General features: G+C 38.2%; 1 protein-coding gene across 7 annotated transcripts in view; it reads right to left on the reverse strand.

The window, feature by feature from the left end:
• The window catches only part of KCTD20 (potassium channel tetramerization domain containing 20), a 39,408-nt gene extending 13,000 nt beyond the window's left edge, over positions 1 to 26,408 (reverse strand). The window contains exons 1-5 of one of the 7 annotated variants that reach the window (XM_070456535.1): positions 26,255 to 26,408; positions 19,522 to 19,636; positions 18,622 to 18,658; positions 4,653 to 4,706; positions 1,423 to 1,628 (exon numbers count right to left, since the gene is read on the reverse strand). In XM_070456535.1, coding sequence (XP_070312636.1) covers positions 1,423 to 1,582 — 160 coding nt within the window. In that variant the 5' untranslated portion in view covers positions 1,583 to 1,628; positions 4,653 to 4,706; positions 18,622 to 18,658; positions 19,522 to 19,636; positions 26,255 to 26,408. Of the gene's footprint in view, positions 1 to 1,422; positions 1,629 to 4,652; positions 4,707 to 5,655; positions 5,680 to 18,621; positions 18,659 to 19,521; positions 19,637 to 23,801; positions 23,931 to 26,254 lie in introns of those variants that run through there. The other 6 variants (XM_070456536.1, XM_070456537.1, XM_070456534.1 and 3 more) reach the window with 6 other exon arrangements.
• Positions 26,409 to 27,169: the final 761 nt, after the last annotated feature.

The raw sequence follows: 27,169 nt of genomic DNA on the forward strand, positions 1-27,169 counted from the left end.
TAGTTTTATTTCAGGCACTGAAGATAACCAAATAAACTGTTAGCTAGAGTATACTTGATTTTTCCCCATTTGCTTCTAGAGAAAAGGAAACCAAAATTTAGACCAAAAACCTGTTTAAGGTTCACATCCTACAGCCTCTGGTAAATTTTCAATGTGGCCCTCTGGATACCAAGAGTTAAGTTTCTACACAATCCTTGGGCAAGCTTGTAGCAAGAAAAACTTTAATCACCAAGACAGGCTTTCAACAGTGTAAGTACTGTTTTTAAAAATGAAACTAGGTACCCAATTTGACTCAGTTCTGCGGAACACTGGTTTCCCAGCGAAGAGGCAATTAAATCGGACTGATTCCTGAAGGGTGCCTCAGGCTCCGTCCGCCTTAACTGGGTGAGCAGGAGGAGGTTCGCCGCCTAAATTCTCTGTGACGGGCACTCGAGGGTGGCAGGCACACTCCGCTTTTCTGTCAGCAAGGGCTGGCCAGAAAGACAGGTTTAACTCCCAGTCCCCCTGCCTTTAGCAGTGTGAACCTGAGCAAGTTACTAATAACCTCTGAAGCCTCAGCTTCCCCATCTGTAAAAAGATTAATCTAAGCAGGGATCAGCAAACTTTCTGTGAAGAGCTAAAAAGTAATTATGTTTGGCTTTGTGGGTCAGACTCTTCCACAAGCAGAAAAGTAGCCATAGATAGCATGTAAACAAATGGGCATGATGGCTGTTTCAAATTTTATTTATAAAAATAGGCAGTGGTTCAGAGTTGATCAGTTTGCCACCCTTGATCTAAAAAAAATAAACTTTTAGCACAGTGAGTGCTCAATAAATGGCAACTGCTATTATTATTGTTGCTACTGTTTTTATTAAAAGTTAAAAAGAACCTAACAATTTATCAAGAGCCTTGACATCTATTAACTCACTAGTCTTCTAGTTTTGCAAGGTAAGGAGAATATAAACATCCTTGTTGTCTAGACTAAGAAAGCAGGTCTCAGAAAGAGTAAGGCGCTCATTCATGGTTACAGCTAGAATGTGAATCTCCAAACCCGAAACTATTTTTCTTATACTATTATCACCAAGTTAGATGTACTAAACTGATTAAGTAAATGGAGATTTTAAAGCAACTATATTCCAATTTAAAAAAGCACTTCTCTGGCTGTCCAGGGGTTATGACTCTGTGCTTCCAATCCAGGGGACACAGGTTCCATCCCTGGTTAGGGAACTAAGATTCCATGTGCCACATGGCACAGCCAAATAAATAAAATTTTTTTTTTAAAGTGGAGATTTTTTTGGTAATAGCTTTATATAATTGTGATATGTAAGCTAAGCCAATTGACTGGATATATTATTTAGAGTAAGAACATTTATGCCTTCTAGGAGAATAGGTGCTCAGGGGTCAGAAAGCCCACCAGACAAAATCAGAAGCTAATCATCATACCATCATTCCTGGGACCTAGAGGATAAGTAAGATTTTGAAGACCAGAGGAAGCTGGACTATTTGCTTCTTTTTCTTGAGCTGCAGCTGAAGCTTCATCCATCAGGCAGCTGGCCTCCTGCCGCAATAACCTGTCGTTCTCAGTGCCGCGGTGAACATTCATCCTTGGACTGTGTATCCCGAACTGTTTGCTTGATCAAAGAGAAATCCTGGAAGACAGGAATATGCATGATTTAGAACTAGAGAACTCTCAGACAGTTCTTGTTTTGAGAAGAAATGACATCTTAAACATTTCTGACATCTTAAACATTATACTGAGAGGAACTGGGCTGACTTAAGTTATCTTTACCAAATCACTAAGAATACTGATAAACTTGTTACTAGGGAATAATTTTCTGCATATTAACTGGTGGCAAAATAACTTGGTGGTGTTTATACCACAGATTCACATAAGGGACAGAGAGTTCAATTTGTTAATTAAAGAAAACTAGCCCATATGTCTCAAAAACTTGAGACATACATTCCCGCAACAGTTAAGCACTAGGAAATGAGAATCACAACTACAATGCTAGTATGACAGTTGAAATCGGAAGTCATGGGCACTAAAAATAATTTTTTTGAAATAATAAATTTACGTATGGTGCTCAAGTTCTTCTTTATAAGTTCTCTCTTTCACTTTCTGTACCTTATGCTTGACCCCATCTCAAAATTACACCAAGATGTCACTGGTTAGAAGATAACTCTCCCAAGCAGTGCACAGCCATCGTGAACACCACCTCCTGAGGGAATGCCGTGTGCCACGCATTCGCTGCTTAGGCAGAATGGCTGCCTCACATCTCTCTTCTAGGTAATCACCCTGCCCTGCAGCCTTTCCATTCTCTGGGGCTGCCCAACTGCTGAAAACAGTCCTGAAATTCACCCTACTTAGCACTTTCACAGTTTATACTATACTAGGTTCCACCAGGTATTCTAGTAGAAGAAACATATTACTAGCAATTTTTATGCATATGGATTGCATGAAAACAATACAGGAGGAAGAAGATATGTTTTAGGAAGAAGTTTTGTCACTAAGATCAGGAACATGTCTTAATAATACTCTGAATTTCCTGACATGCAAGCATGTAGAGGTGCCAATTGAAGTTATTCAATTTTGAATAACTTCATAATCTATATTAGTACATTTTTGAGCAAAAAGTTGATTGATCATTTAGTCCTGTTTTAACTTGCAAGAAATATCAATATAATAATGAGCCCTTTTTAAAAAAGGAGCCAATACAGATGCCTGAAAGCAAATAATTTTAAAGAGACACTTTCACAGTTTATGAAATCTTAAAATTCTCAGACAAAAGCTCTTACAACGTAAGGCACACTGAGGAGATAAAGTGAACGTTCTGTTGGAAAACCTGACATATGGCTACAGCTTTTTCCAGATTACCCTTTCTTAAAGAAAAATGTATTTGTGTATTCACACAAAAAATGTGGCCCCTTAAAATTGATCCCTAGCAACTGGTAAAGTCAAACAGAATCACCACTGCCTTCAAGTTTGACTCAGAAGATGTCAAAATGAAAATCAAGTCTAGAGAATAGGATAAAGAAGATCCATGAAAGTGGAAAAAGCATTCGTAATGCCGGAAGGACCAAAAGGCGGTCTGCTTCTGTCAGCTTAACTGGTTTTGAACCCTGTTCCACTCTGTCTACTTGCGCTCCTTAACTCTTCATTAGCTGCTCCAGAACCAAGTTCAAACTTCTTCCTGTTGCTCTTCAAAATAGCTCTTGGAACAGAACCACTTTGAATAACCTGATTTCTTGAGAATTTGCACAGACTAGACCATTACTTAAGTTACTTCATTTATTCCTTACAATGTGTGAAAAAGTTTCATTATAATAGACTATAATGAAAATATTTTCTTCCCAGTCTGTAAATACCAGGGCTCAAAATTCAGTTTAACTTACAACAATGAATTAATAAACAGAAAGATATGCTTGAAAATTATCAGGGGCAGATATCTCCAATGAGGAAAAAGAAAGTAACCTGCTAAGCACTCAACAAGCATTTTATTTGTATTTCAGTTCAGTTCAGTTGTGTCCGACTCTTTGTGACCCCATGAACCGCAGCACGCCAGGCCTCCCTGTCCATTACTAACTCCCGGAATCTACCCAAACCCATGTTCATTGAGTCGGTGATGACATCCAACCATCTCATCCTCTGTTGTCCCCTTCTCCTCCTGCTCTCAATCTTTCCCAGCATCAGGGTCTTTTCAAATGAGTCAGCTCTTCGCATGAGGTGGCCAAAGTATTGGCGTTTCAGGTTTAACATCAGTCCCTCCAATGAACACCCAGGACTGATCTCCTTTAGGATGGACTGGTTGGGTCTCCTTGCAGTCCAAGGGACTCTCAAGAGTCTTATCCAACACCACAGTTCAAAAGCATTAATTCTTCTGCGCTCAGCTTTCTTTATAGTCCAACTCTCACATCCATACATGACCACTGGAAAAACCAAAGCCTTGACTAGATGGACCTTTGTTGGCAAAGTAATGTCTCTGGTTTTTAGTATGCGGTCTAGGTTGGTCATAACTTTCCTTCCAAGGAGTAAGCATCTTTAGTTAATTTTTATTATAAATAAAACATGAAAATTTTCCCTCTTAAAAAAATTCAAGCCTTATACATGTATACTATAAAAGCATATCATTTGTAAAAAACATACAAACTATACATTCTCACTCTGTAATATGCTTTTTGAAATTAACATTCTAAAAATCCATCCATGTTAGAAGACACATCTATCTAGTTTACTCTTTTTAACTGTTGTGTAATATCCTATGATTCTGCTCTCCTATCTATGAATTAAGTTGTTTCTAACCATTACAATGTTTCAATAAATAGGATCAGAGTGTACCATGGAATTCTAAGAGAGGACCTAATTTGCAGCTTCCCCAGAAGAATTTGGCCTAGAAACATTTTTCCCCCCAAGAAACCATCTCAGGATTAATGCTAAATGGTATGTACTTTAAGAAACCACCATCATTTCTCAAAGTCCCTTATAAACTAATTCTTCTATAATCCTAGAATGACAGAAGAAAACTGTTGATCTATGAAACCTAAGAAGCAAACAGACAGACACTGAATTCTTCAACAAATAATGGGGCAATGAGTTTCAACATTATGGTAAGGGTCTGCTCCCCTTCCAGGATGGATGTTTCATTCAACTTTGAATGTATATTTTTATTGCCTACCATGGCTCATTTCTGTAACCATCCCCCAAATGCATCTTGGTCCTCAGAACAGATCTAAGAAAAAAAGAAAAGAAAGAAAGAAATAAGCAAAGCACTTGAACAATATAGTTCTCCATTGCTACAAAACTACTTGTGGCCAACACAGATCTAAAAGTCATAGCACTACAACGACAAGAACGAAAGGATCAGGACACACCCCTGGCACACCTAACAAACTGAGGAGACGGCTTCAGAAAAGAACTACTAGGAATCAGAGATACATAAGTAATGGAACTCTGCCTGTATACCTATGAAACAAAACCAACATCCAGCAAGCCAGCTCAAGCATCACTTCCACACAGTATGTGAAAGCATTTTTTAAACACTCTAAAGAGCTACACAAATATATATATTTTATTATTTATCTATTTCACAGGCTCCTGTGAAGGCCCCTATTTTGTTAAGTGTTGCTCTAGCTGACCCGGAACAGCAAAACCTTTATTATAATCTCCCCACCTTGGAAAATTTGCGTACAATCTTTGATAGTCAAATTTTCTCCATATAGTCTTTGCACATAAAAAAATGACATGTTGGTTTCTCCCTAGAACAAAGTCATCTCAAGTATTAATCCATAATAAAGTATGTATTTTCTTCTTTTTACTTGCAATTCCCTCTAATCAATGATTTATGAAGAAAACAAGATTATGGAAACGTGATTTGTGTACTGAGTTCAGATCTTGCAACTGAACTATTCAGATTTTGAATATGTAGTTGCAATGCCTATGGGGCCAAATTTCACATGGATATATCTCAAAAGCATAATGCTTTCAGACTGCTAATGATACAAGGGTATGATCTTTTACAAAGTAGGATCCTTTTATATTTCAGGATCATGCCTCCTCTCTGTGTAAAAGCTGGATAGTAAAGATGAGGCAAGATGCCACAGAATTTGGTAAATGAACCAATCCACCCTTCATCTATACTCCACACTTAAATTCAGAAAGTAATTATATCTTTGCCAAACCTTCATTCCAGACTGACAAATCCTAGTCCTTTCAGTCTGCTCTTAGGTGAAAACCACTACATTTGTTTAACTATGTTAACTGCTTATCACTGACTTTGTTCTAGTTCCATTATGCTTTTTTCTTACTTCACAGTAAGGAGAACTCTGCTAATGTGTTCTATTAAAGGGGAATAGGTTTTCCAGTCTTGCTTCACATATGCTTTCTGGTGATGATACCCAGGATCTCTGGGAATAGGTTAAAAAGGGGTGAAGGTGAGAGGAGAGACAACAGAAGTGACAGAGAACGATCTAAAATATCCACATGATCTCCTTCTAGGATGTTACTGATGGCTAAGAGCCTGCCATCTTCAAGATGGACTCTGGGTAGATATATGTTTAACCCAACTCCACTGAAGATTTTCTGTTCACTTCCTCTGCATGTGTATTCTTAATGTTCAAATCTCAGAAGAAATTCTGTTTTATGGTTTTTCTTTTTCTAGATTATTTCTAAAAATATTAAGACCACTCCAGTATTAATAAGCCCATATAAAATCTATCTGTATGATTTCTAAATCCTATAGTTTCCCTACAGTATGTTCCCAAACCCATAATAGTTTAACAAAGAAAACAGACCTTTGTTGCTAAGTTATTTCCACTGGGTTCTCCCTTCCCTCATACTTGCTGTCTTCATCAAAGAAGCCTAGCAGACTGCTGAGATGAACACTTCTTAGAGACCTCTTGCTACACTGCTCCCCAAATATGATTCTCTCTCATGGCTCCGCTTCTTACAGCTGTTGCCCTGGGCAGGCTTCTAGGTCTATGTCTCAATTTCCTCACTTGTAGGAGAGGATGATAACCATTAACCACACAGGGCTGATACAAGGCATGAAATGAGGCAATTTCTCATAGTGCTTAGTACAATGCACGGCACACAGTACTCAATAAAGTTGACTATCGTTATTCCCAAGCCATAGAATCTGCAAAGAAACTTTCAGAAATCTAATCTTATTTGAAACTGAAACAACCCTCGGAGAAAGACAGCAATTATCTTCACTTCACTGCTGGAAATAAAACAACAAAAGGCTTTAGAAAAGTTAGCAGCTTTGCCTAAATCACAACTGCAGCTAAGAAGCAGGGATAGATTCCAAATCTAGGTCTTTTGATTCCCATATTCTTTTCATCTAATCATACTGCTTCCCCCAAATCATCCCGCCTTTCATCCAGTAATGATTCTAGAAGTTTTTCCTTCTATTGCTTGTCAGAGATTAAAGAGAAAATCAGTAGTTTCCAGGGTCATTATTGGCTGTAGTTCTTATCAAATAGGAGTTATAGTCATAATGCAAGAATCCTGTGATAGAAAGATTATATTTTTCCATAAATAAAATAGCATTAGTGTTTTACTGCTTATAAAAGCAATCTACGCTCAATAAAGTCAATATAGAAAGATATAAATACTTTAAAAATCAAAGCTGTGGTAAAATACATGCACATATATCTTTGGGCACATATTCCATTATATCCTTAGAATAAACTCCTAGAAATAAAATTGCTATGGAAAAAGGTAAATAAGTTTTGATGTATACTGCCAGACTGTCCTTTATAAACATAACAATTTATACTCCTTCTGGCAGCATGGAACATCCATTCTCCAGAACTCTGGCTAACAGTATATCAATCTTCCTCATCTTTGCTAGTTAGAGTGAAATATGATAGCTCATTTTAGTGTGGTCATTTAAAACTCATTTTTTTAAAAATTTTTAATTGGAAGATAACTGCTTTACAATATTGTGCTGGCTTCTGCCATACATCAACATAAATCAGCCAGAGGTATACATATATCCCCTCCCTCCTGAACTTCCCTCCCACCTCCCACCCCATTCCACCCCTCTAGGTTGTCACAAAGCAAAAAGTCATTCATTTTCATCAACACTTGGAAATTTTCACCTTGAAGAGCCTTAAAAGATTTCAGTAGGCAGGGGGAAAAAATCCCATGCTGGGTAAACATTGGGTAATAGTGATTTATTCATGTCAAGTTTGTCAGGCTTGACGAGAATCACAGGATGTTTCTTTCCATGGCTAGCTCTCATCTCCCTGGAAGTATAAATGACAAAGTATGATGACAAGACCACCCACTTGATTGAGGCAAAGCAGTCTCTGGCTTTGGTGTTATTACTATTGATAATTAAGCCTCACAACCAAGAAAATGTTCTTTAAGCGTCAGTGTTTTCATCCATAAAAATGGGATGATATCAGCCACTACAAAGCTAGATAATCCTCTCTCAATTAAAATGTATGGGGAAAAAAGCATGAAGTGCTACACAAAAGCAAGAGACACATTTGTTATATGAATCTCCCTTATAAAACTGCTTAGTTACCATTTTTTGGGCTGTTTAAGCACATCATGCCCATCCTCCACTTTTGAATATACTTTTTATGTTCTATTGTATGGTTCTACTGATTTCAGCTACATTTCTCCTTTTGATTCAGCGAAATGACACATGGTACTGCTTTCAGGGCTTCCCCAGTGGCTCACAGAAAAGAATCCCCCTGGAATGCAGGATGTGGGTTTGATCCCCTGGTTGGGAAGATCCCCTAGGGAAGAAAATGGCAACCCATTCTAGTATTCTTGCCTGGGAAATCCCATGGACACGGGAGGAGCCTGGCAGTCTACAGCCCGTGGAGTCGCAAGAGCTGGACATGACATAGATTAAACAACTACTACTTTTAGAATTCTCTGAATTATTTTTTGCCTCAGTTGCCTAACTTGCCTTTTGAACCTGACCTTTTTATGTCTTTCCACTTTCCCCTCAGGAATTTGTTATTGTTTAGTTGCTAAATCCTGTCCAACTCTTTGTGACCCCATGGACTATAGCCCACCAGGCTCCTCTCTGTCCATGGGATTTTCCAGGCAAGAATACTGGATTGGGTTGCCATTTCCTTCTCCAAGGGATCTCCTCGACACAGGGATCAAACTGTTGTCTCTTACCATCGGCAGGCAGATTCTTTACCGCTGAGCCAGCAGGGAAGCCCAGTTAGTGCAGATCTAACAAAATCCAAATGGCTAACCAACTAACTGCCTTAATATATTCTGAAGAGTCCGTTTTTTCCCCTGATTTGAGACAGCACTTTATTCAAATACTAACATAATTTATGCTTGGTCTGGTTTTTCAACTCTGTTCCACTGATTAATCTTATTTCTTTGTCAATACAATGTCTAATTTAACAATCTTGACATCATTTCTCTATGTCATTTATCTAGAATTTCTAGAATGGTTTTAAGTTGTCAACAGGGAAATTTTTTCTTTAATCTTTAAAATTATATCTTAACCACTCATTTTTTTCCTGCAGTGACTGCTAGTTTAGAATTATGAAGTTTCATAAAGCATTAAATTTAATGGAGATGGCAGTTGCACACATACCGGTTTATTACTCATAATGTAGCCTTGTTTGCTGTCTTACTATATGGACGTAAAAATTTGCTTTACCTAAAAATATTACTGCCATAATTCATTCCAATGAAATATTTTTTAAATGTGTGGATAATTAGACGTATTAATACTAGAGCATTTTTTCTATTTATTTTTAAGAGTGTTAAATCAAGTTTTTAATTCAAAGTGAAAATGTTTATTTCAGCTATTTTAATATACATAAATACATTATATACTTTAAAGATAGGTTAGGTTAATATTGCAGCTATACTAGAATACTTTTCTGTGCAAGATTTTGCTTTTCTTGAATACTGGTCAAGGTTCATACACCTGCCTTTTTTATATACTCTTCCTGTGGGTCTAAGCAACTGTATAATTAATCCCTGGTAAAGATCAATTCCCTTCCCCTAATTCCTTTCTCTGTTTTTTTTTTTTTCTTCTCAAAGAACTAATGCTATGAAATGTTCTCCCATTTCCCATACCATTTCCTCACTAAGTCTCAAATTAAGGTAAGCTACATTTAGTCACAAGCTATTCTGCTTCCCATATTTACCAGCAAGTGCTTTGGAACCCACACCGCCTGGTTTGGCTCTTGATTCCACCATGTACTAGCTGTGTGAATCTAGGGACATGACAGACGTTTCTGAGAATCAATTTTCTCATCTATACATCAATATCTACTTGGAAGACCTGTTTTAGGGATTACGAATACTTCAGCTAAAGCAATCTATGGCTTGTATAAACACTAAAATCAAAAATGTTAGCCATTATTACTTTTTATATACTCAAAACCAGCTTCAAGCCTATAAAAATCTTCAAAGACCTTATTTTTTAAATCTCTAATTGTTTCTTCTTTCTTGCATTAACACCTAACCTCAACCGTCATTCATTATCTCAATTCCAATACCAAAAACTCTCAATTATCCAATTAAAAAAAAATCATCTTAGCATTAAAAAAAAAAGGTACACATTTAGAGTTATAAGATAAATAAGTATTGGAGATGTACAACATGATACAGATATTTAACACTGCTTTCTTTACCTTACCTATGAAGGTTGTTAAGGGAGTAAATTCTAAGAGTTCTTATCACAAGGGAAAAAACTCTTTTTTTCTATTTTTGTACTGTTTCTATATGAGATTTATGTTCACTAAACCTACTGTCATCATATCATTATGTATGTAAGTCAAATTATGTTTTACATCTTAAACATATACAGTGCCATGTGTCAGTCATATCAATAAATGTAGAAGGGAAAAAACTGTATCTCTGGGTATCTGTATTTTTATAGAGATCAAGTACTAGAGTCCTTATACATCCATTCGCAGAGGTAATAAAACTCAACTATGATATCACTGTTAACTCTAAAATCCAAACATTTGCTGGTAACAATCATGTTATTTCTATAAACCAAACCTATAGTTTTAGAATTAAAAACTATACATCTTTCTAATGGACTTTTGTACTGACTAAGCACTTTTATCAGCTAGGTTTCTTCTTTTTTTAAATCTCTCAAAACCATGGAGAAGTTTCTGGTAGTCTCTTCAGATTATCAGCAGATTAGTCCCAACATATGTGTTATAGTCAGCATATATTTACCAAACCCTAGTGTGTGGAAGGCACACCGTACTGTGCGCCAGCACTGAGCAACACAAACGACTGAGCCACGTTCTCAAGGGCTGGCCCTAGGCTCCCACTGAGTAGGTGGGGCTATGTGAAAAAGACAAGCAACTCTAGGTAATAAATACAGAATACGGGTTCAAACCAGTGGTTCCAGATTCTCGGGCCTAGTCTTACAATGCATCTGGAATTTGTAATTAAAAATTAAAAAGTCAACTTCTTAGGCAGCTCTTATGTGGCACTCAGGTTTGGGGATTATAAAATAAACACAAAAGTTGGAGAGCAAATCCCCTCTAGACAGTGTGGTTGGGAAAAGGAAGTCTTCATATGAGATAAAATCTGAGCTGGGCTCTGAAGCAAAGATTTTCTCCTTAACTTTTTATTTTGAAACTTTTCAAATCTACAGAAAGTTGAAAAAATCATTATAACCAGTAAAATCTTATATATCCTTCAGATTTACCAATGATCATCTGCTCCCCCTACCACACAAGTTTTTCTGAATCACTTAAAATTTAACATTACAACACTTTACCCAAGTTACTTTAGCAAGCACGTTCTAAGAATGAGAACATTCTCTTAAAAAAAACACACAGCAGTACTGCTCTCACATCTAAGAAAATGAATAGTTGTATAATACTAATATATAATCAATAATCAAATTTACTCAATTGGCCTAATATTTTCCTGCATAATCTTTTTGGGGATCCATAATTCAATCAAGGCTCATTCCTTATATTTGGCTGTTCTTAATCTTTCATATTCTGCACCCTGCTGTCCCTACCCCCACAATTTGAGGGACTGTTGTTTTACATGAAATTGACTAAGGGAACCCTCCTACACTGTTGGTGGGAATATAAATTAGTGCAGCCAACTACGAAAAACAGTATGGAGGCTCCTTCAACTAAAAATAGAGTTATCACATGATCTCGGAATCCCACTCCTGAGCACATATCCAGAAAAGACAAAAACACTAATTCAAAAACATACACATACCCCAATGTTCACAGCAGCACTATGTACAATAGCAAAGACATGAAAACAACCCAAGGGCCTATCAACAGATGACTGGTTTAAGAAAATATGATATATAGATACAGATACACACACACACCGAGTACTACGCAACCATAAAAAAGAATGAAATATTACCATCTGCAGCAACATGGAGGATAGACCTAGAGAATTTCATACTAAGTCAGAGAAAGACAATTATGATACCACTTATGTGTGGAATCTGAAAAATAATACAAATGAACCTATATACAAAACAGAAATGACTGCCAGACATGGAAAACAAACTTGGTTACTGCCAGACATGGAAAACAAACTTTGATTATCGAAGCGGAAAGAGGAGGGGTGACAAATTAGGAGAACGGGATTAACAAATAGAAACTACATAAAATAGATAAGCAACAAGGATTCACTATTTAACACATAACTACATTCAATAGCTGATAATAATCACAATGGAAAATAATCTGAAAAAATACATAACTGAATCACTTTGCTGTGCACAAATAAAATATTATAAATCAACTATACTTCAATAAAAATTATTTTAAATTAAAAAGTCTAGGTTAGTTCTAACATCCATCTCATTGTTTCCATGTGATGAGGTACAAGTTAAATTTTCTTTAAACAAGAATACAGTTGTGTCCTTCAAACTGCCAACACATCAGAGGCACATAATGCCACGACAGGGAATGTCTGATTATGTGGTTAAAGCGGTGACAACAGGTCTTTCTGTTGTAAAGAGAGATTTGATATCCTATTTCCCAAGAACTTTCCACCCAGTGGTTTCAGCATCTATTGATGATTCTTGCTTGAACCAATTTTAATACCTGGGACTACAAAATGATGACTTTCTAATTTTATCATTCTTCCTACATTTACTGTCTAGCATTCTTCTGTTAAGTAGAACTACTACCTCACTCTCCCTTTTTAAGTATAATTATGAACTCAAAGATTTATTTTAATCTAATGTATTAAAATGATCTATTACCATCTTTCTTTTTTTTTTTAAACTTCTCCAATTATGGGTTCAAATTATCCCAGGTATGGCTAGTGGGATTCCCTTCAAGCCTTCATCTGTCATTTAAACACAATTCTACTGGTTTTTTGAGGCTACTTCCTATATAAGTTCTCTAAGCTCATCTTTCACCATCTCTGACCCTGACTTACAATCAGCCAATTCTCCAGAAGCCTTTCTTCTTTTTAGTGGACAAAAGCATTTATAAATCAAGATCTGATCACCAGGTGTCTTATTTATTGGGGTGTCACAGTCTACTGAAATGGTTTAGAAGCAAACCTGGAGATTTTTTAAAACACAAACTGATATTTTCACTTCAAATTCGACATTATGGTTTTTCTTTACTTATTTTACCTTAGTACTACATCTTTTCTCTCACAATTAAAATCCTGGTTCATAATTCAGTTTTAAAACTATAACATTAATGTTACTAACATTTAAACCCACTAAGTTTAAGTGTCTTTTGGGGGCTAATTTGTTTTGTCCTTGAATTACATTTCACTATGTATAGTCAGCATACTATGTTTATTTTTAGTTATATTATTTTATTCTGTATGTCCTGTAATCTAGGTTCATTTTTGTTTTTTAATCACTCAATTACAGCTTATTTTTTTTCATTTTTTAAATTTTTGATTATGTAAAACATTTACATGGTTCAAAAGTTAGTGTTACAAAAAAGGAATGCTCAGAGATGTCTCTCCCTTCCCCTCCATTATTTTCCTATCTATTCCCTACACATAACTAGTTTTATTAATTTGTTTATCCTTCGTGTTTCTCTTTATAGATAATGTGTGTACATACATATAAATTCTTAATTCTTCTGTTTTTCATACAAAAGACAGAATACCATATCCAGTTCTGTACTCTGCTATTTTTCTTTATAATATATCTCAAATTCACCCCACAGGAGTGATTAGAAATCTTCCTCATTCTTTTAATTTTAATACTCCACTCTTAGATGTTAATAAAGTTTTACATTCTACCTATTAAAGAAAAGAAAGGGTATAAAACAGGGTGAATGATGTATAACAGGTAGAAAAGTAAGAATGAAAAGGCACTTTATTACTATAAGAAAAGAGTGGAGGGGTAGACCAGCCAGGTTAGAGTGAAGGATTAATACAAAAGGGTGGGAGAAAACAAGAGTAACCATCATACCAAAGAACTTCAGGGAACCTCATGCGTACCATCATTTAAGGAGCTATACAACACACAACTTAGATGGCTGTATAGAACAGCCCTAGGAGAACACAGGTTGAGAAACAAGTTGCAGCTAATTTACAGAGGCCTTGAATTATAATGTAAAATAGAGTTAAGGACTTTGTCCTGTAGGTGAAGTTTATACATAGAGAAGTTTCATATTCAACATGTTGCTTTAAAATAAATAAAACCACAGATGGACAAGCAGAGTAAGAGGTTACTGGAACGGTCTAGTTGTGAAAGGAGCTCAGTGGGTTGACAGCAAGAAGGGTAGTACCTAGGAGATGCAGGAGAGAAAGGCAGAGCGCCTCTGATGCCACAGCCTCTCCTCCATTTTCGTGTATGAACTGCTAGCAGAGGCCAGGCTAGCAGACTGGGAGACAGAAGCACAAGGACAGTAGTGACAAGATTATAACTGCCTAGATCTATTTCCCTGTCTTCTCTACTTGACATTCCTAACTTACTGCTCTTATAACCTTTCTGTCAATAAACTTAGGTCTAAAAACAGCTTTTGTGCCAGAAGAGACTATATCACAGTTACCTGAATTTAAATTAAGACTTAAAGACCTTACATTCAATTTGTAACTGTCTAAAGGCCTTTAACCTTTTAACATGTTTTTTGTTTTAATACTTCAACTGCCTACCAAGCCAATCTTAAAGTACTCAAAAAACCTTCGTAAATCCTTAAACTTAGATTCATTAATTTATCTGAAGAAGTTTTTAAATACTGCAACCCCTTTCAAGATGCAAAGTTTTCTTACATCCTTAAATAACCAAATCTAAACCCAATTACTCAAGAACACATTTTACATTAGAATCACTAATTAATCAGTTGAGATTCAATATGCCAAATTACCACAGTCCATCTTAAGTCTAACCTTTGTTGATTTTAACATATATCATTTGCTACATGTTATTCTAAGTACTTTATAAATGTCATTGAAATTAAAACTAACAAAAACAACAAAAAACCTTTATGAAGTAGCTGCTATTATTATCCTCATTTACAGATGAGGAAACTGAGGAATAAAGAAGTTAAGAAAAGTTCTCACAGTCACACAGCTAATAAAAAGTACAGCTAGGCTTCAAACACAGGCTTCTGGCTTCAGAGTCAAACGCATGGTACTTTTAAGCTGTGTTATCTCTGCCTATTGGAGATTTACTTCTGATTTACTTCATGAATTCTATGTTAAGTTTCCCAAGTTTGGAGATATGATCTCAAGCCAAAGATCTGGAGCCAAGACATACGATCTTTCTGTGCCAGTAATGAACACTCCTAGCACCTTTTCTGTTTAAATAGTTGCTTCGAAACAACCTCTAAATCAATTAACTCCAGACAGCAGTTGATTTTACAGTCTTGAGTTCCTGAGTTTAAGACCTTACTTAATTCTGCTATAACTCTCAAATTTATTATCTAAAAACAGAGTAGATCAAATTCTGTAATTTCCACACAGGGTGCTTCTATCTTCTGATGGATTCAACTCGTTATGCTCATTCTAATGACAACTTTAAGCTAGGAACAATCCAAGGTATATAACAGGAAGAGACACTGAAGTTAAGATTACTCAATGGCAAACTTCCAGGAAATTTCCAAGAGCTATACTCTTAGCAGTAACGTCTTAAAACAGTACAAGGGAGTACAATTTTAAAATTTTTAAATGTATTATTCAATATAGTAGGCCATTTGATAAGAAAGGCTGAGTTCTTGTACAACAAGATCTGACGGTCTTAGAGGACAGATCTATGAAGCAGTACTGTAGCAGTAGAACAAATGTTGAAAATTCTGGAGACAATCCACAGTCACTGTGTCAGAAGATGATTCAAGGACCAGTATTAATCAATGTTGCAAGTTTTCACTGACAGCAAAAATGAGGGCAACGGAGATAATGTAACACATGCACACAAACATACAAACACAATTATTATCCTAATTCTAAGACAGCTGACGTTGACTAAGACATTAACCTAATAACAAGTGATTCAAGAAAGTACTATCATATTAATACATACATGACTTTAAGACATGGCCTGATTTTAAAAATATTAAAATGTGAACTAAAGAATTGTGGCAGATGTTAGTTTAACGCTTTCTTGGTACCTAAACTAAGTTTTACTTCATTTTTTATATTAAATGTCTTTTCTTTTATAAAATAATGGTGGCAAAAAATGATAGGTGTTTTGTTTTTAAATGCTGGTCACCTGATGATGGGCTAATTTTACCCCCATAATCATAAATCTCAAAAAAACCTGGGGTCCAAATCACCTTCCATCTAGGACTACAAAAACACTATTAGCTCAGTCCAGTCTAGCTAAAAATATTCCAAAATAAGAATCTCTTGCTTATTATTAGCTCACCCTATTGTTGGCCACTAATGCTTGGGGGGGGGGGGGGATTTTTTTTTCCCTTTGTGCCAAGCTGAAGTCTGCCTTCCTCCCTGCTCCCACCTTGACTTCCATGCACTGGTAAGTCCTATCGCCTAGAATAATGCATCCATCAGAATGGGATGGGTGAAACCAAAAAAGGAAAAAAAAAAAACATAAAAAACCCACATCCGTTTGAAGGCATCAGACAACTAGCAAGAGAGCCAAGACTGTGGAGGAGCTGTGATGGTCAGTTTTATATGGCAACCCACAGACTACAGTCCTAGTTATTCAGGCAAACGCTAATCTAGCTGTTACTGTAAAGTACTTAATCATTTTAGGTTAAATAAGGAAGATTATCCTAGGTAATGTGGGTGAGCCTGATCCAACCAATTCCAAGGCTTTAAGAGCAGAACTGAGGTTCTCTGAGGAAGAAAAAATTTGACTGGAATGCTGCTTCAACTCCTGCCCAGAGTCCCAAGCCTGCCCTTCTTGATGTCCTAGTCCAATCTCCACATGGTATATACTATACCAACACCCTTCAACAGATAGCTTAATATATATATATGTGCCTGTATTTATATACAAATAGATGATATGGATTATTTTGATGGTATATAAATAATACATAGAACCATAATACACAATTAAAACCATCCTTTAGAGAAAAATTCCAGGACCAAGTGGCTTGACTAGCAAATTCTTCCACATCTTTAAAGGAAGAAATTATATCAATCTTATCAATATAAACTGTTCCAGAGAACAGGAAAAGAGGGCATACATCCCAATTCATTTTCTGAGGCCAGCATGTAACACTGGCTCAAAACTTCACTAGGTCATTACCAAAAAGCATGATGGACCACTTCTTCTCATAAGCACAAAAATCTACACAAATTATTTTTTTTAAAAATCCACCCCCCCCCAAAATCAAACCCAGATACATAAAAAAGGATAATACATTATTACAAAGGTCAGCTTAACATTCTAAAAATTAATTCATCACATGAAAAGACTAAAAAATGTTTTATAATAACTAAAATAGCATGAAATAGTATTGACAAACTAGATTTTAAAAAGGCAAGTTGAAACAATCTAGTCATAGAAAAAGATTAAAAATATTAACATTCTTCCTAAACTACAGGCTTATTATATGAGATTTTTAAAAAACTGTTTTATTGAATATGCCAAAGTCTCTAAAATGAATGTGTTAACTACTTTTAAAATGAGAAAAAGAAAAATGAAAATGTACCTCTAAAAACAGGGAACTCTTCAAGAAAATGGTGGAATTTTTTAAAAAAATCTTAGAATACTTTAAATTTTTTAAAGTTTAAGAAGAAAGTGACACATCACTACTTAAGAGATCTTGACATTTTTTTCCCATCTAGATTCAAGAGGAAATATTAGGAATACCAGACAAATTAGGAATTTAGGTTAAATACATGAAACAGTTCCTCAAGCAGATTAAGCAATAGGATGACAGAATAATCTTGACAGCTTTAAATTCAACACAAGGACTTAAGTGGAGGCGTGATGTGCTTCTTAGGGTACTCAACAGCAAGTTCTAAGGAACAGGTGGAAGGTAGGACAGGTGAGTAGGCACAGGATAAAGGATGACGTTCAAGTCCCAAGACAGAGGGCGCTCAACAATAAGGACAACAGAACGTTCAGATGGTGTTAGTTGCTCAGTTGTGTCCAACTCTCTGTGACCCCATGGACTGTAGTCCACCAGGTTCCTCTGGAATTCTCCATGGAATTCTCCAGGCAAGAATATTGGAGTGGGTTGCCATTCCCTTCTCCAGGGGATCTCCCCTACCCAGAGATCAAACCCAGGTGTGCACTGCAGGCAGAGTCTTTACTGACGGAGCCACCAGGGACGGATTACCTGGCATTTAAATTACCTAGCATTTAATTCCCCAAACAGACTGTTATGAGCTAAATTAAACTGTGTTTCCCTAAAAATCTGTATGTTGAAGTCTGTTACCTTAAATCCTCCTTTAAAGAGGTGGTGGCTCTTTAAAAGAGTGGACACGGAGAAGGAAATGGCAACCCACTCCAGTGTTCTTGCCTGGAGAATCCCAGGGAGGGAGGAGCCTGGTGGGCTGCCTTCTATGGGGTCGCACAGAGTCAGACACGACTGAAGCGACTTAGCAGGAACAGCAGCATAGACATGCTAAACTCATCACTGGAAGGTTGAACAGCAATGGAGGTGCTCTATATACTAGATTTTTCATGATCCAGAGTATAAAATGGAGAACTCGGAAGGAAAAGAGGAGAGGGACAGAGAAATTTTCCTTATGTTTACTAGAGTAAGAACATCAAAAGGCATTACTAACACAAACCATTTCAAACTTACCGTAGTAGCTCCGCCTTGCTACCCAGGCAAAAATATCCTAAATTGAAGGGAAAATGAAGAGAAAATTAAACATGCAAGCCAAAGAGTTCATGAGATTTTTTTCCAAACCAGTATATTATTATGATTATTACTTTAATATGAGCAAAATCAGTACAGCTCTCAGAGTCTAAAAAAGATTAATTTAGAAGAAAGAATATTTTTAAAAAGAAGGAGAAAAAAAATCAATCTGGACCCTAACCTGATAACTCCAGGTAATTTCTCTTGAATCTCTAAGAGCCAAGTAAGTCCCCTGGTGTAAAGTATCTTGTGATTCATAGGTTTAGTGTATTGACCTACATACCCTAGCTTACTTTAATGCCATTATATTTCACTGAAAAAAAAAAAAAAAAAAAACAAACAAACCCCTGAATATTGCGCTTCACCCATAGATGACAGGTTTTACACACACATACACACACAACTGGTGGAAGGAGACCAGGAGGTGTCGGATGACTGTCATGTGAAACCCTTTGTTCTTTCCTAGCTCTGAAATCATGTACCCTCCTAATGTCTCTTGTGCTTCTTCTATTAAGTGGGTGTTATAAAACCATCAACAGTTTTACCCCCAATAGGGATAAAAATTTGTTATTGAGGGAATGGGAAAAGAACAAAATGGGAGGGAACAAATTTTGTATATTACAGTGGCTTTTGACTTCCAAATATCAGCTTTACACAACCAGTGCTTATTTCTCCGTATATAAATTCTCATGCTTATGGAACAATAAATTTAAGATAAATGAAAAATAGAAAAAGAACATGGTAAGAACCAAGGAAGTTATGTGAAACTGAAATCATGTGGCTCAAGAATACTCCTGTGGGCTCAAAAATATTCCTGAATATTTCAATACTGAGGTGACTTACTTCTCCTAATCCAGAAAGCCACAAACATGAGCAACAATGCCAAAATAGTAACAGAGATTCCAATGTAGACTCCCTTGTTGGTGCTCATCCATGTTTCTTGTGCCAGCGCCACAAGCTACAGAAACATCAGTAGATCAAACACAAAACAGAAAAACAATCTTGTTAGAGTTATAGGCAGAAAACATCTCAGAAAATAATATACCCAGACACATTATTGTTTATTGGCCCCTGGCTAGTTCTGGATCATAAGGGGTAAGACCAAATGATGTAAAGTAGTAGCCTTATGATGAAATTCTAAGAAAGCTCAATATTAAAAATGTATTTGGCGGTGGTGGAAATGTTTACATCTTACTTGTGGCAGTATTTAGAGAAGGGTACAGATTTGTTAAAACTCAAACTGTATGCATCAAATGAGTGTGCTTTATTATTATAATTTATATATATTGTAAAAATAATAAGCTCTTTTCATAAATAATCCTCTTATGATGCTAATAAAAAACTATTTTGGTCCCTAAAAAAAAAGAAATAAATAAAAAATAAGAGTGGACACGACTGAGCGACTAACACTTTTCAAGATTAAATGAAGTCACTGAAGTGAAGTCTCTCAGTCGTGTCCGACTCTTTGCGACCCCATGGACTGCAGCCTCCCAGGCTCCTCCGTCCATGGGGTTTTCCAGGCAAGAGTACTGGAGTGGGGTGCCATTTCCTTCTTCAGGGGATCTTCCCGACTCAGGGATTGAACCCAGGTCTCCCGCATTGCAGGCAGACGCTTTACCCTCTAAGCCACTAGGGAAGCCCTGATGAAGTCATTAGTGGACCCTAATCCAATACAACTGGTGTCCTTTTAAGTAGAGATGAGGACAAGAGAGGCACAGAGGGAAGAGAGACCATGTAAAGACACAGGGAGAAAGCAGCCACCTACAAGCGAAGGAGCAAGTCCTAAGAAGAAACCAACCTCACCAACACCTTGAACTTGAGCTTCCAGCCTCCAGAAATTCTGTTTAAGCCACACAGTTTTTGGTACTTTGTTATGACAGTCCCAGCAAACTAATACTGGAGAAGGCAATGGCACCCCACTCCAGTACTCTTGCCTGGAAAATCCCATGGATGGAGGAGCCTGGTAGGCTGTGGTCCATGGGGTTGCTAAGAGTCGGACACAACTGAGCAACTTCACTTTCACTTTTCACTTTCATGCATTGGAGAAGGAAGTGGCAACCCACTCCAGTGTTCTTGCCTGGAGAATCCCAGGGACGGGGGAGCCTGGTGGGCTGCCGTCTATGGGATCACACAGAGTCGGACATGACTGAAGTGACTTAGCAGAAGCAGCAGCAAACTAATACACAGATATAACTGCAGAAATTAAAATGTTATCCTTTCCCACCAAAAGAGATTTAAGGCAAATACACTGTATAAGGAATCTTATACATGGTTTTAAGGTATATACTGTAGCCTTCCTATAGAAGTATAGATCATTGGTTGTTTTATTCTAAGAGAGTTGAACTTTCTCTAGTAACCTTAACCAGATCATGTCACAGATCTTTCTACAACACCCCAGGGCTTTCCAAAATTTTAGTAAGCCCTGCCTCCCCCATGTTACAGTAAGAAAAGAGATAAAGTTTAATTTATATCTACACTACAAAAGCCTTAACATTTCAACACTCAAAAGGACAATCTAAATCTAAAGAAAATATCAACAGTATCTTATTTTTAAAAAGCCAATTAACAGTCAGCATCTCCTCACAACAGAGAACTCATAATAATCAAGTGCAGAACAAAGCATTTTACATGAATTAACTCAATCGTAATAACCCTCTGAGGTAGCTACCATTACAACCTCTATTTCAGAGAAAGAAACTGATGAATATCCAAGCTAGTAAACGAAACAGCTAGGATTTAAACTCAGGAAAAACTGGCTCCAAAGCCCACATTCTTAACCACTGCCCAGTGAAGAATAAGGAGGGCACTATTGAGCATAAATATTAATTGATGGAGTCAAAGTTTGAACGCTGGCTTAGCCACTTACAAGGTTTATGACTTTGGGCAAACTCAAGGCTATGGTTTTTCCAGTGGTCATGTATGGATGTAAGAGTTGGACTATAAAGAAAGCTGAGCACCGGAGAATTGATGCTTTTGAACTGTGGTGTTGGAGAAGACCCTTGAGAGTCCCATGAACTGCAAGAAGATCCAACCAGTCCATCCTAAAGGAGATCAGTCCTGGGTGTTCATTGGAAGGACTGATGCTGAAGCTGAAACTCCAGTACTTTGGCCACCTCATGCAAAGAGTTGACTCACTGGAAAAGACCCTAATGCTGGGAGGGATTGGGGGTAGGAGGAGAAGGGGATGACAGAGGATGAGATGGTTAGATGGCATCACCGACTCAATGAACATGGGTTTGGGTAGATTCCGGGAGTTTGTGATGGACAGGGAGGCCTGGCGTGCTTCGGTTCATGGGGTCGCAAAGAATTGGACATGACTGAACAACTGAACTGAAGCTCTTTATGTCTTAGATTCGTTGGCTATTTAAAATGGAGGTAATTAAATGAGAGATGTAGACACGTTGAGCAAATTGTCTGGTACAAAACAATGTCTACTAATTAATCGGGTACATAACAATGTCTACTAACCAATCCGGTACACAACAGTGTCTACTAATTAATAAGTCCTTATTATTTCTTTTTTTGGCCACACCCCAGTGAGAGCTGAATCTTAAGTTTCCCCACCAGGGATGAAACCCTCACTCACTGCTAGGGAAGTGAAGAGTCTTAACCACTCGACTGCCAGGAAAGTTCCAAATCCTTACTATTTCTAATTCTACTTTCATGACTATACAAGAACCATCCAAAAACGTCTACTTTGGGGACTCTAAGAAAAAATAGCACGGGGTTCTCTTCTTTCATCTGTACTTCTTTCGTTCCTACCATTCCAGAAATGCATATACTATTCCAATAATCTCATTTCTCCTAAGAGGTATACAGAATCAGATTAGCAGTTAGATCAGTCTTACTTTCTGTCTCCAACAGAGATACCTCATAATTTGAGTAAGGACAACAGTATAGTTACATGGCAAGTTCAAAAATTCTGGACTTTGCTCGAACATCCAACATTTAATAAAAATTCAATGTACTTATCTTAACCTTTACTGAATTTTAAAAAATACCAACTTTATAACATTTCTTACAAGATAACTCTTTGCTCATTATTTCAAGCTTCAGAATTCCTTATTTTAGTATTCCCACTCTTCCTGATTTATGTGGTTAGAACACACTCTTCTTCCATCTCCATTTTTCCAAATACTGCTTTTGTATTCATATGAAAGTCTCAGTTGTCTTCATCTACTTATAACTGAATTTCTCTAAACCTTTTCCATTTTTGAAGCATTTGTCTTGAGATGATTTAGTGGGAAGAACACTGGGCTAGGAGCCAGGGGTCCTCACTGCCATCTCATCTCTTAGATTCCTCATCTTAAAAGGCAACAGGCAGGGGGAAAAAAAGCAAGAGGACTGCACCATATAAATTTGTAATAGGTTCCCTTATATCTCTAAGCCTCATAGTTCCATGACTGTGGGTCTTCCCACTAGAAATCATTCAGCATTCCAACAATTTCCCTACACTTTTTACTCCAGTTAGCCAAAAAGGGTTAGGCATGTACAGATTCAAGGGCAGAGGAAGACGCGATAATCAGGAAGCCCAGGGTTATAGAAGGAAAGACAACAGCATTTTGTGAATCAACAGAAATAGGTTAGTAAGAAAAGTGAGACACTAAGAAGAAACCAAAGACAAAAAAATGTCAGAGAACAACATAGCCTAACTCTAACCTCATCCCTATATATCTATTAATATTTGAAGGGCTAAGAAACAGAAAAAGCTTTTGGCAGCAGAGGTTATCCAGCCTTCATATTTGCCTCAAGGGAGCAATGCAACTCTGTGACATCCTTGTAATGGTGTTGCTAAAATGGCCTACTACAAAATAGGCATTACTGGGGTATCTGATAACTGAATTAATGTTCAGATGAACTGAAAGCCCTCGTAAATGCTACTGGTACTGCTATATAACAGGAAATCTGAGTTCAAGGCCACGGGAATTACACAGCATTAGCTGTCCTGGTTCTAAAGGGAAGAAGACTGAAACTAGTTGGGAGGGGGGAGATTTAGCCTAATGGCATTTCTAATGAGCTGATGATACTGGAAGCAGGCCCCCGAAAGATAAAAGGACAGATTAACAGGCACAGACTATCTCCAAGGCAGGCTTCCAATGTGGGGCTAGTGGTAAAGAACCTACCTGCCAATGCAGGAGACATCAGAGAAGCAGGTTCGATCCCTGGGTTGGGAAGATCCCCTGGAAGGCACAGCAACCCATTCCAGTATTCTTGCCTGGAGAATCCCATGAACAAGAGGAGCCTGGCGGGTTATGGCCATCGGGTCACAGAGTTGGACATGACTGAAGCAACTTAGCACACAGTACGCATCTCTAAGGCATTAGAATATGTATTTCCTACCCCAATGTCCTGGTAGCTCAGATGGTAGAGAATCCGCCTGAAATTCGGGAGACCTGGGTTGGAAAGATCCCCTTGAGAAGAAAGAGCTACCCACTCCAGTATTTTGGCCTGGAGAATTCCATGGACTATATAGTCCATGGGTTCGCAGAGAGTCAGACACTACTGAATGACTTTCACTCACTCACCCTGATGGCAGAGCCCAAGAAAGCACTCTTTAGTTTCCTTCTAAAGACTCAGAACTTCTTGGCTTATCATTGGTTAGGGGGCAAAGGAGAATAAAAATCAACAAAAGGATAAGGAAGTTGGCCAGTTCTAAAAATTCTCAGGCCAGTCTATTTTGCAGTTTTGCTAAGTATGGTCCCTGGATCACCAATAACAGACCCAGAAAGCGGGTGCTTGCTTAACATGCAGACTCAGGACCCATCAGTGATTTCCAGAATCAATTTTCTAAGAGTAGTACAAATAAAAACCACATGAGTTATCACTGCACACCTCTCAGAACGGCTATTATCAAAAAGAACACAAACAAATGCTGGCAAGGATGTGGAGAAAAGAGAATCTTCTTACACTATTGGTCAGAATGTAAATTGGTGCACCCACTATGGAAAACAGTATGGAAGTTTCTCAAAAACGAAAATCAGATCTAACTATGTGACCCAGCAACTCCACTCCTGGCTATACATCTGAAAAAAAAAAACAACAAAATCACTAATTGGAAAAGATACATGTACCCTAATGTTCATAGCAGCATAATTTACAATTGCTAAGATATGGAAGGAGCCTAAATGTCAATCAACAGGTGAATGGATAGAGAGGTAGTAAATATATGCCATGGACTAATACTCAACTAAAAATGAAAAACAAAATTTTGCCATTTGCAACAACATGAATGGACTCGGAGGGCTTTATGCTAAGTGAAAAGTCTGACAAAGAAAGATAAATACTGTATGGTATCACTGACATGTGGAATGTAAAAAAAAAAAAAATACAACCAATATATAACAAAAAAGAAGCCAACTCACAGATATAGAGAAAAAACTAGTGATCACAGGGTAGCAGTGGGGTAACCAAGGGGTGGGGAGTGGGAAGTACAAACTACCAGGTGTAAGATAGGTTGAAGGATGTACAGTACAACACAGGAAATCTAGTCAATATTTTGTAATAACTGCAAGTGGAAAGTAATCTTTAAAATTATATAAACAATTTTAATATATACAAAAAATAGGGAGATGCGTATTTCCATTTTCAAGGCACAAATTCATGTTTAACAACTGTCCCAGACTCTGCAGGGAGGGTGAGAATAAGTTGAGGATGAAGTTCTTTTGACTGGATTCATCAAATTCAGCTGCGATAACAACACTGTTTGGGGACCATTAAAAACTCTTCTCAGGTAACAGCTGTTGATAGTTGTTTAACAGCTAACAGGGGGACAATTAAAGGGCCTGAAAAATGCATTTTCATAACCCGGTTTAACAGTTTATTGCCGCCTGTTTATCTTGTTAGTTTATTCAATGGTTTGTCGTTTAAAAATAAATCGGGATCAATCCCGGAATTTTCAGAATGAATCACAAACTCCAAAAGAGAAGAGATTTTTTTGAAAAGTGCAGAACTAATCAAACTGAAGACACTCAACGCTATAAAAAGGTTTTATTTAAAAGAAAATTACCAGTTCAGTCTCCCCCAGCTCTTCAGCACCGATGAAAGCTGATAATTTGTGGGTGGCAGAGAAGGAAAACTTTGAAGAAGGGGTGCGAAGAGCGAGAAGTCCGACCCAACTACCTAATTTTTAGTGAATTCAATGAATTGACAGAAAACAAAACAAAACAAAACCAAGTAGGCAAGTGTTTTATCAATAAACACTCCCGGGCTCTCATTATTTCTCCTCCTGTGGGATAAAAACACCAAAGGCCTGTAGGAAAGTCAAGTTATACTTCAGCTGTCCCCCGACTGTGTAGACGAATGTCCACGCAAAGCGCCCCCCGCCCCCCCTTCTTCTCCGGATTACCAGGTTTTACCCTCAGCACGGAAACCGGCGCCTGGAACCCGTTTGCCAACGTTTTTCCTCGAGATGACTGCAGCGCCGCGGCCTTTCGATGGGGGTACGACCCAGAGGGCTGCCGCCCGAGCGCCGTCCAGAGGAGCGGGTCCCCTTACCCCTCGACACAAAGGCACCTCCCGGGGCCAGGCCCGCCGCCGCCGCACTCGCCCCGCCGGCTCTTCGCGTCGGACCACTTACCTGACGCTCCCGCCGCGCTCCGGAGCCCGGTGCCCGAATCCGCCCGGGAGGCGCGCGCGCTCACGGCGCCGCCAGCAGCAGCCGCGGGGACCGGCCGTGCCGCAGGGCGCGCACCCCGCACCCCCCGGCCCGGCCCGCGCGGCCACGCGGCTGAGTCACCCGGCGCTTCACGTTAAGAGTCCCCCTCGCCGCGCAGGGCACGCCGGGAAGGCCGGGCTCCGGCCCGCCCCCTGGGCCGCAGGCCACCGGGTGTCCTCTTTCCTTCCCGACACGCCCCACGGCGCCAAGGAGGGCGCTCCCCCACTTGCACAGCCACGAGAGGTCAATTTCTGAGCTGTGGATGCCCTGTTTCAATTATTGGAAGTCTGAAACGGATAAGTTAGTAGTTACTTGAATTGAGAAATAAGCGCGCGCAGCCCCGGGACAGCCAACGCGTGAGTGAGTGTGAAAGTCGCTCAGTCGTGTCCGACTCTTTCTTGGGACTATACAGTCCCTGGGATTCTCCGGTCCTGAATACTAGAGTGGGCAGCCGGTCCCTTCCCCAGGGGACCTTCCCAAACCCGGGGATCGAACCCAGGACAGCCAATACTTTTAGAAAATTGTGGAGCCCGGATTTTTACATACATCTGGAAGGAGAAGTTTATAAGAATAATGGAGTTCCTTAAGCACGTTTTGCTTGTAAATCCCTATACTGGATATGCATTCTGACCGAAAGAAGGGTGGAAAGCTCCACGTTTTTCTCAAATCTTGATTTTAATGAAACTACATACTATGGCAAACAGCTGAATTACAAATGTTTAATCACCCTGAAGCAAATTATTGGAAAATTGTGTTATGAGTAAAATACTTCAACACTCAAAAAATCTATGTATACCCCGTGACCTATAAAGCATATAAAAGGACAGAAATAGCGCC

Source organism: Odocoileus virginianus, chromosome 27, assembly GCF_023699985.2.
Source record: "Odocoileus virginianus isolate 20LAN1187 ecotype Illinois chromosome 27, Ovbor_1.2, whole genome shotgun sequence".
NCBI lineage: Eukaryota > Metazoa > Chordata > Mammalia > Artiodactyla > Cervidae > Odocoileus > Odocoileus virginianus.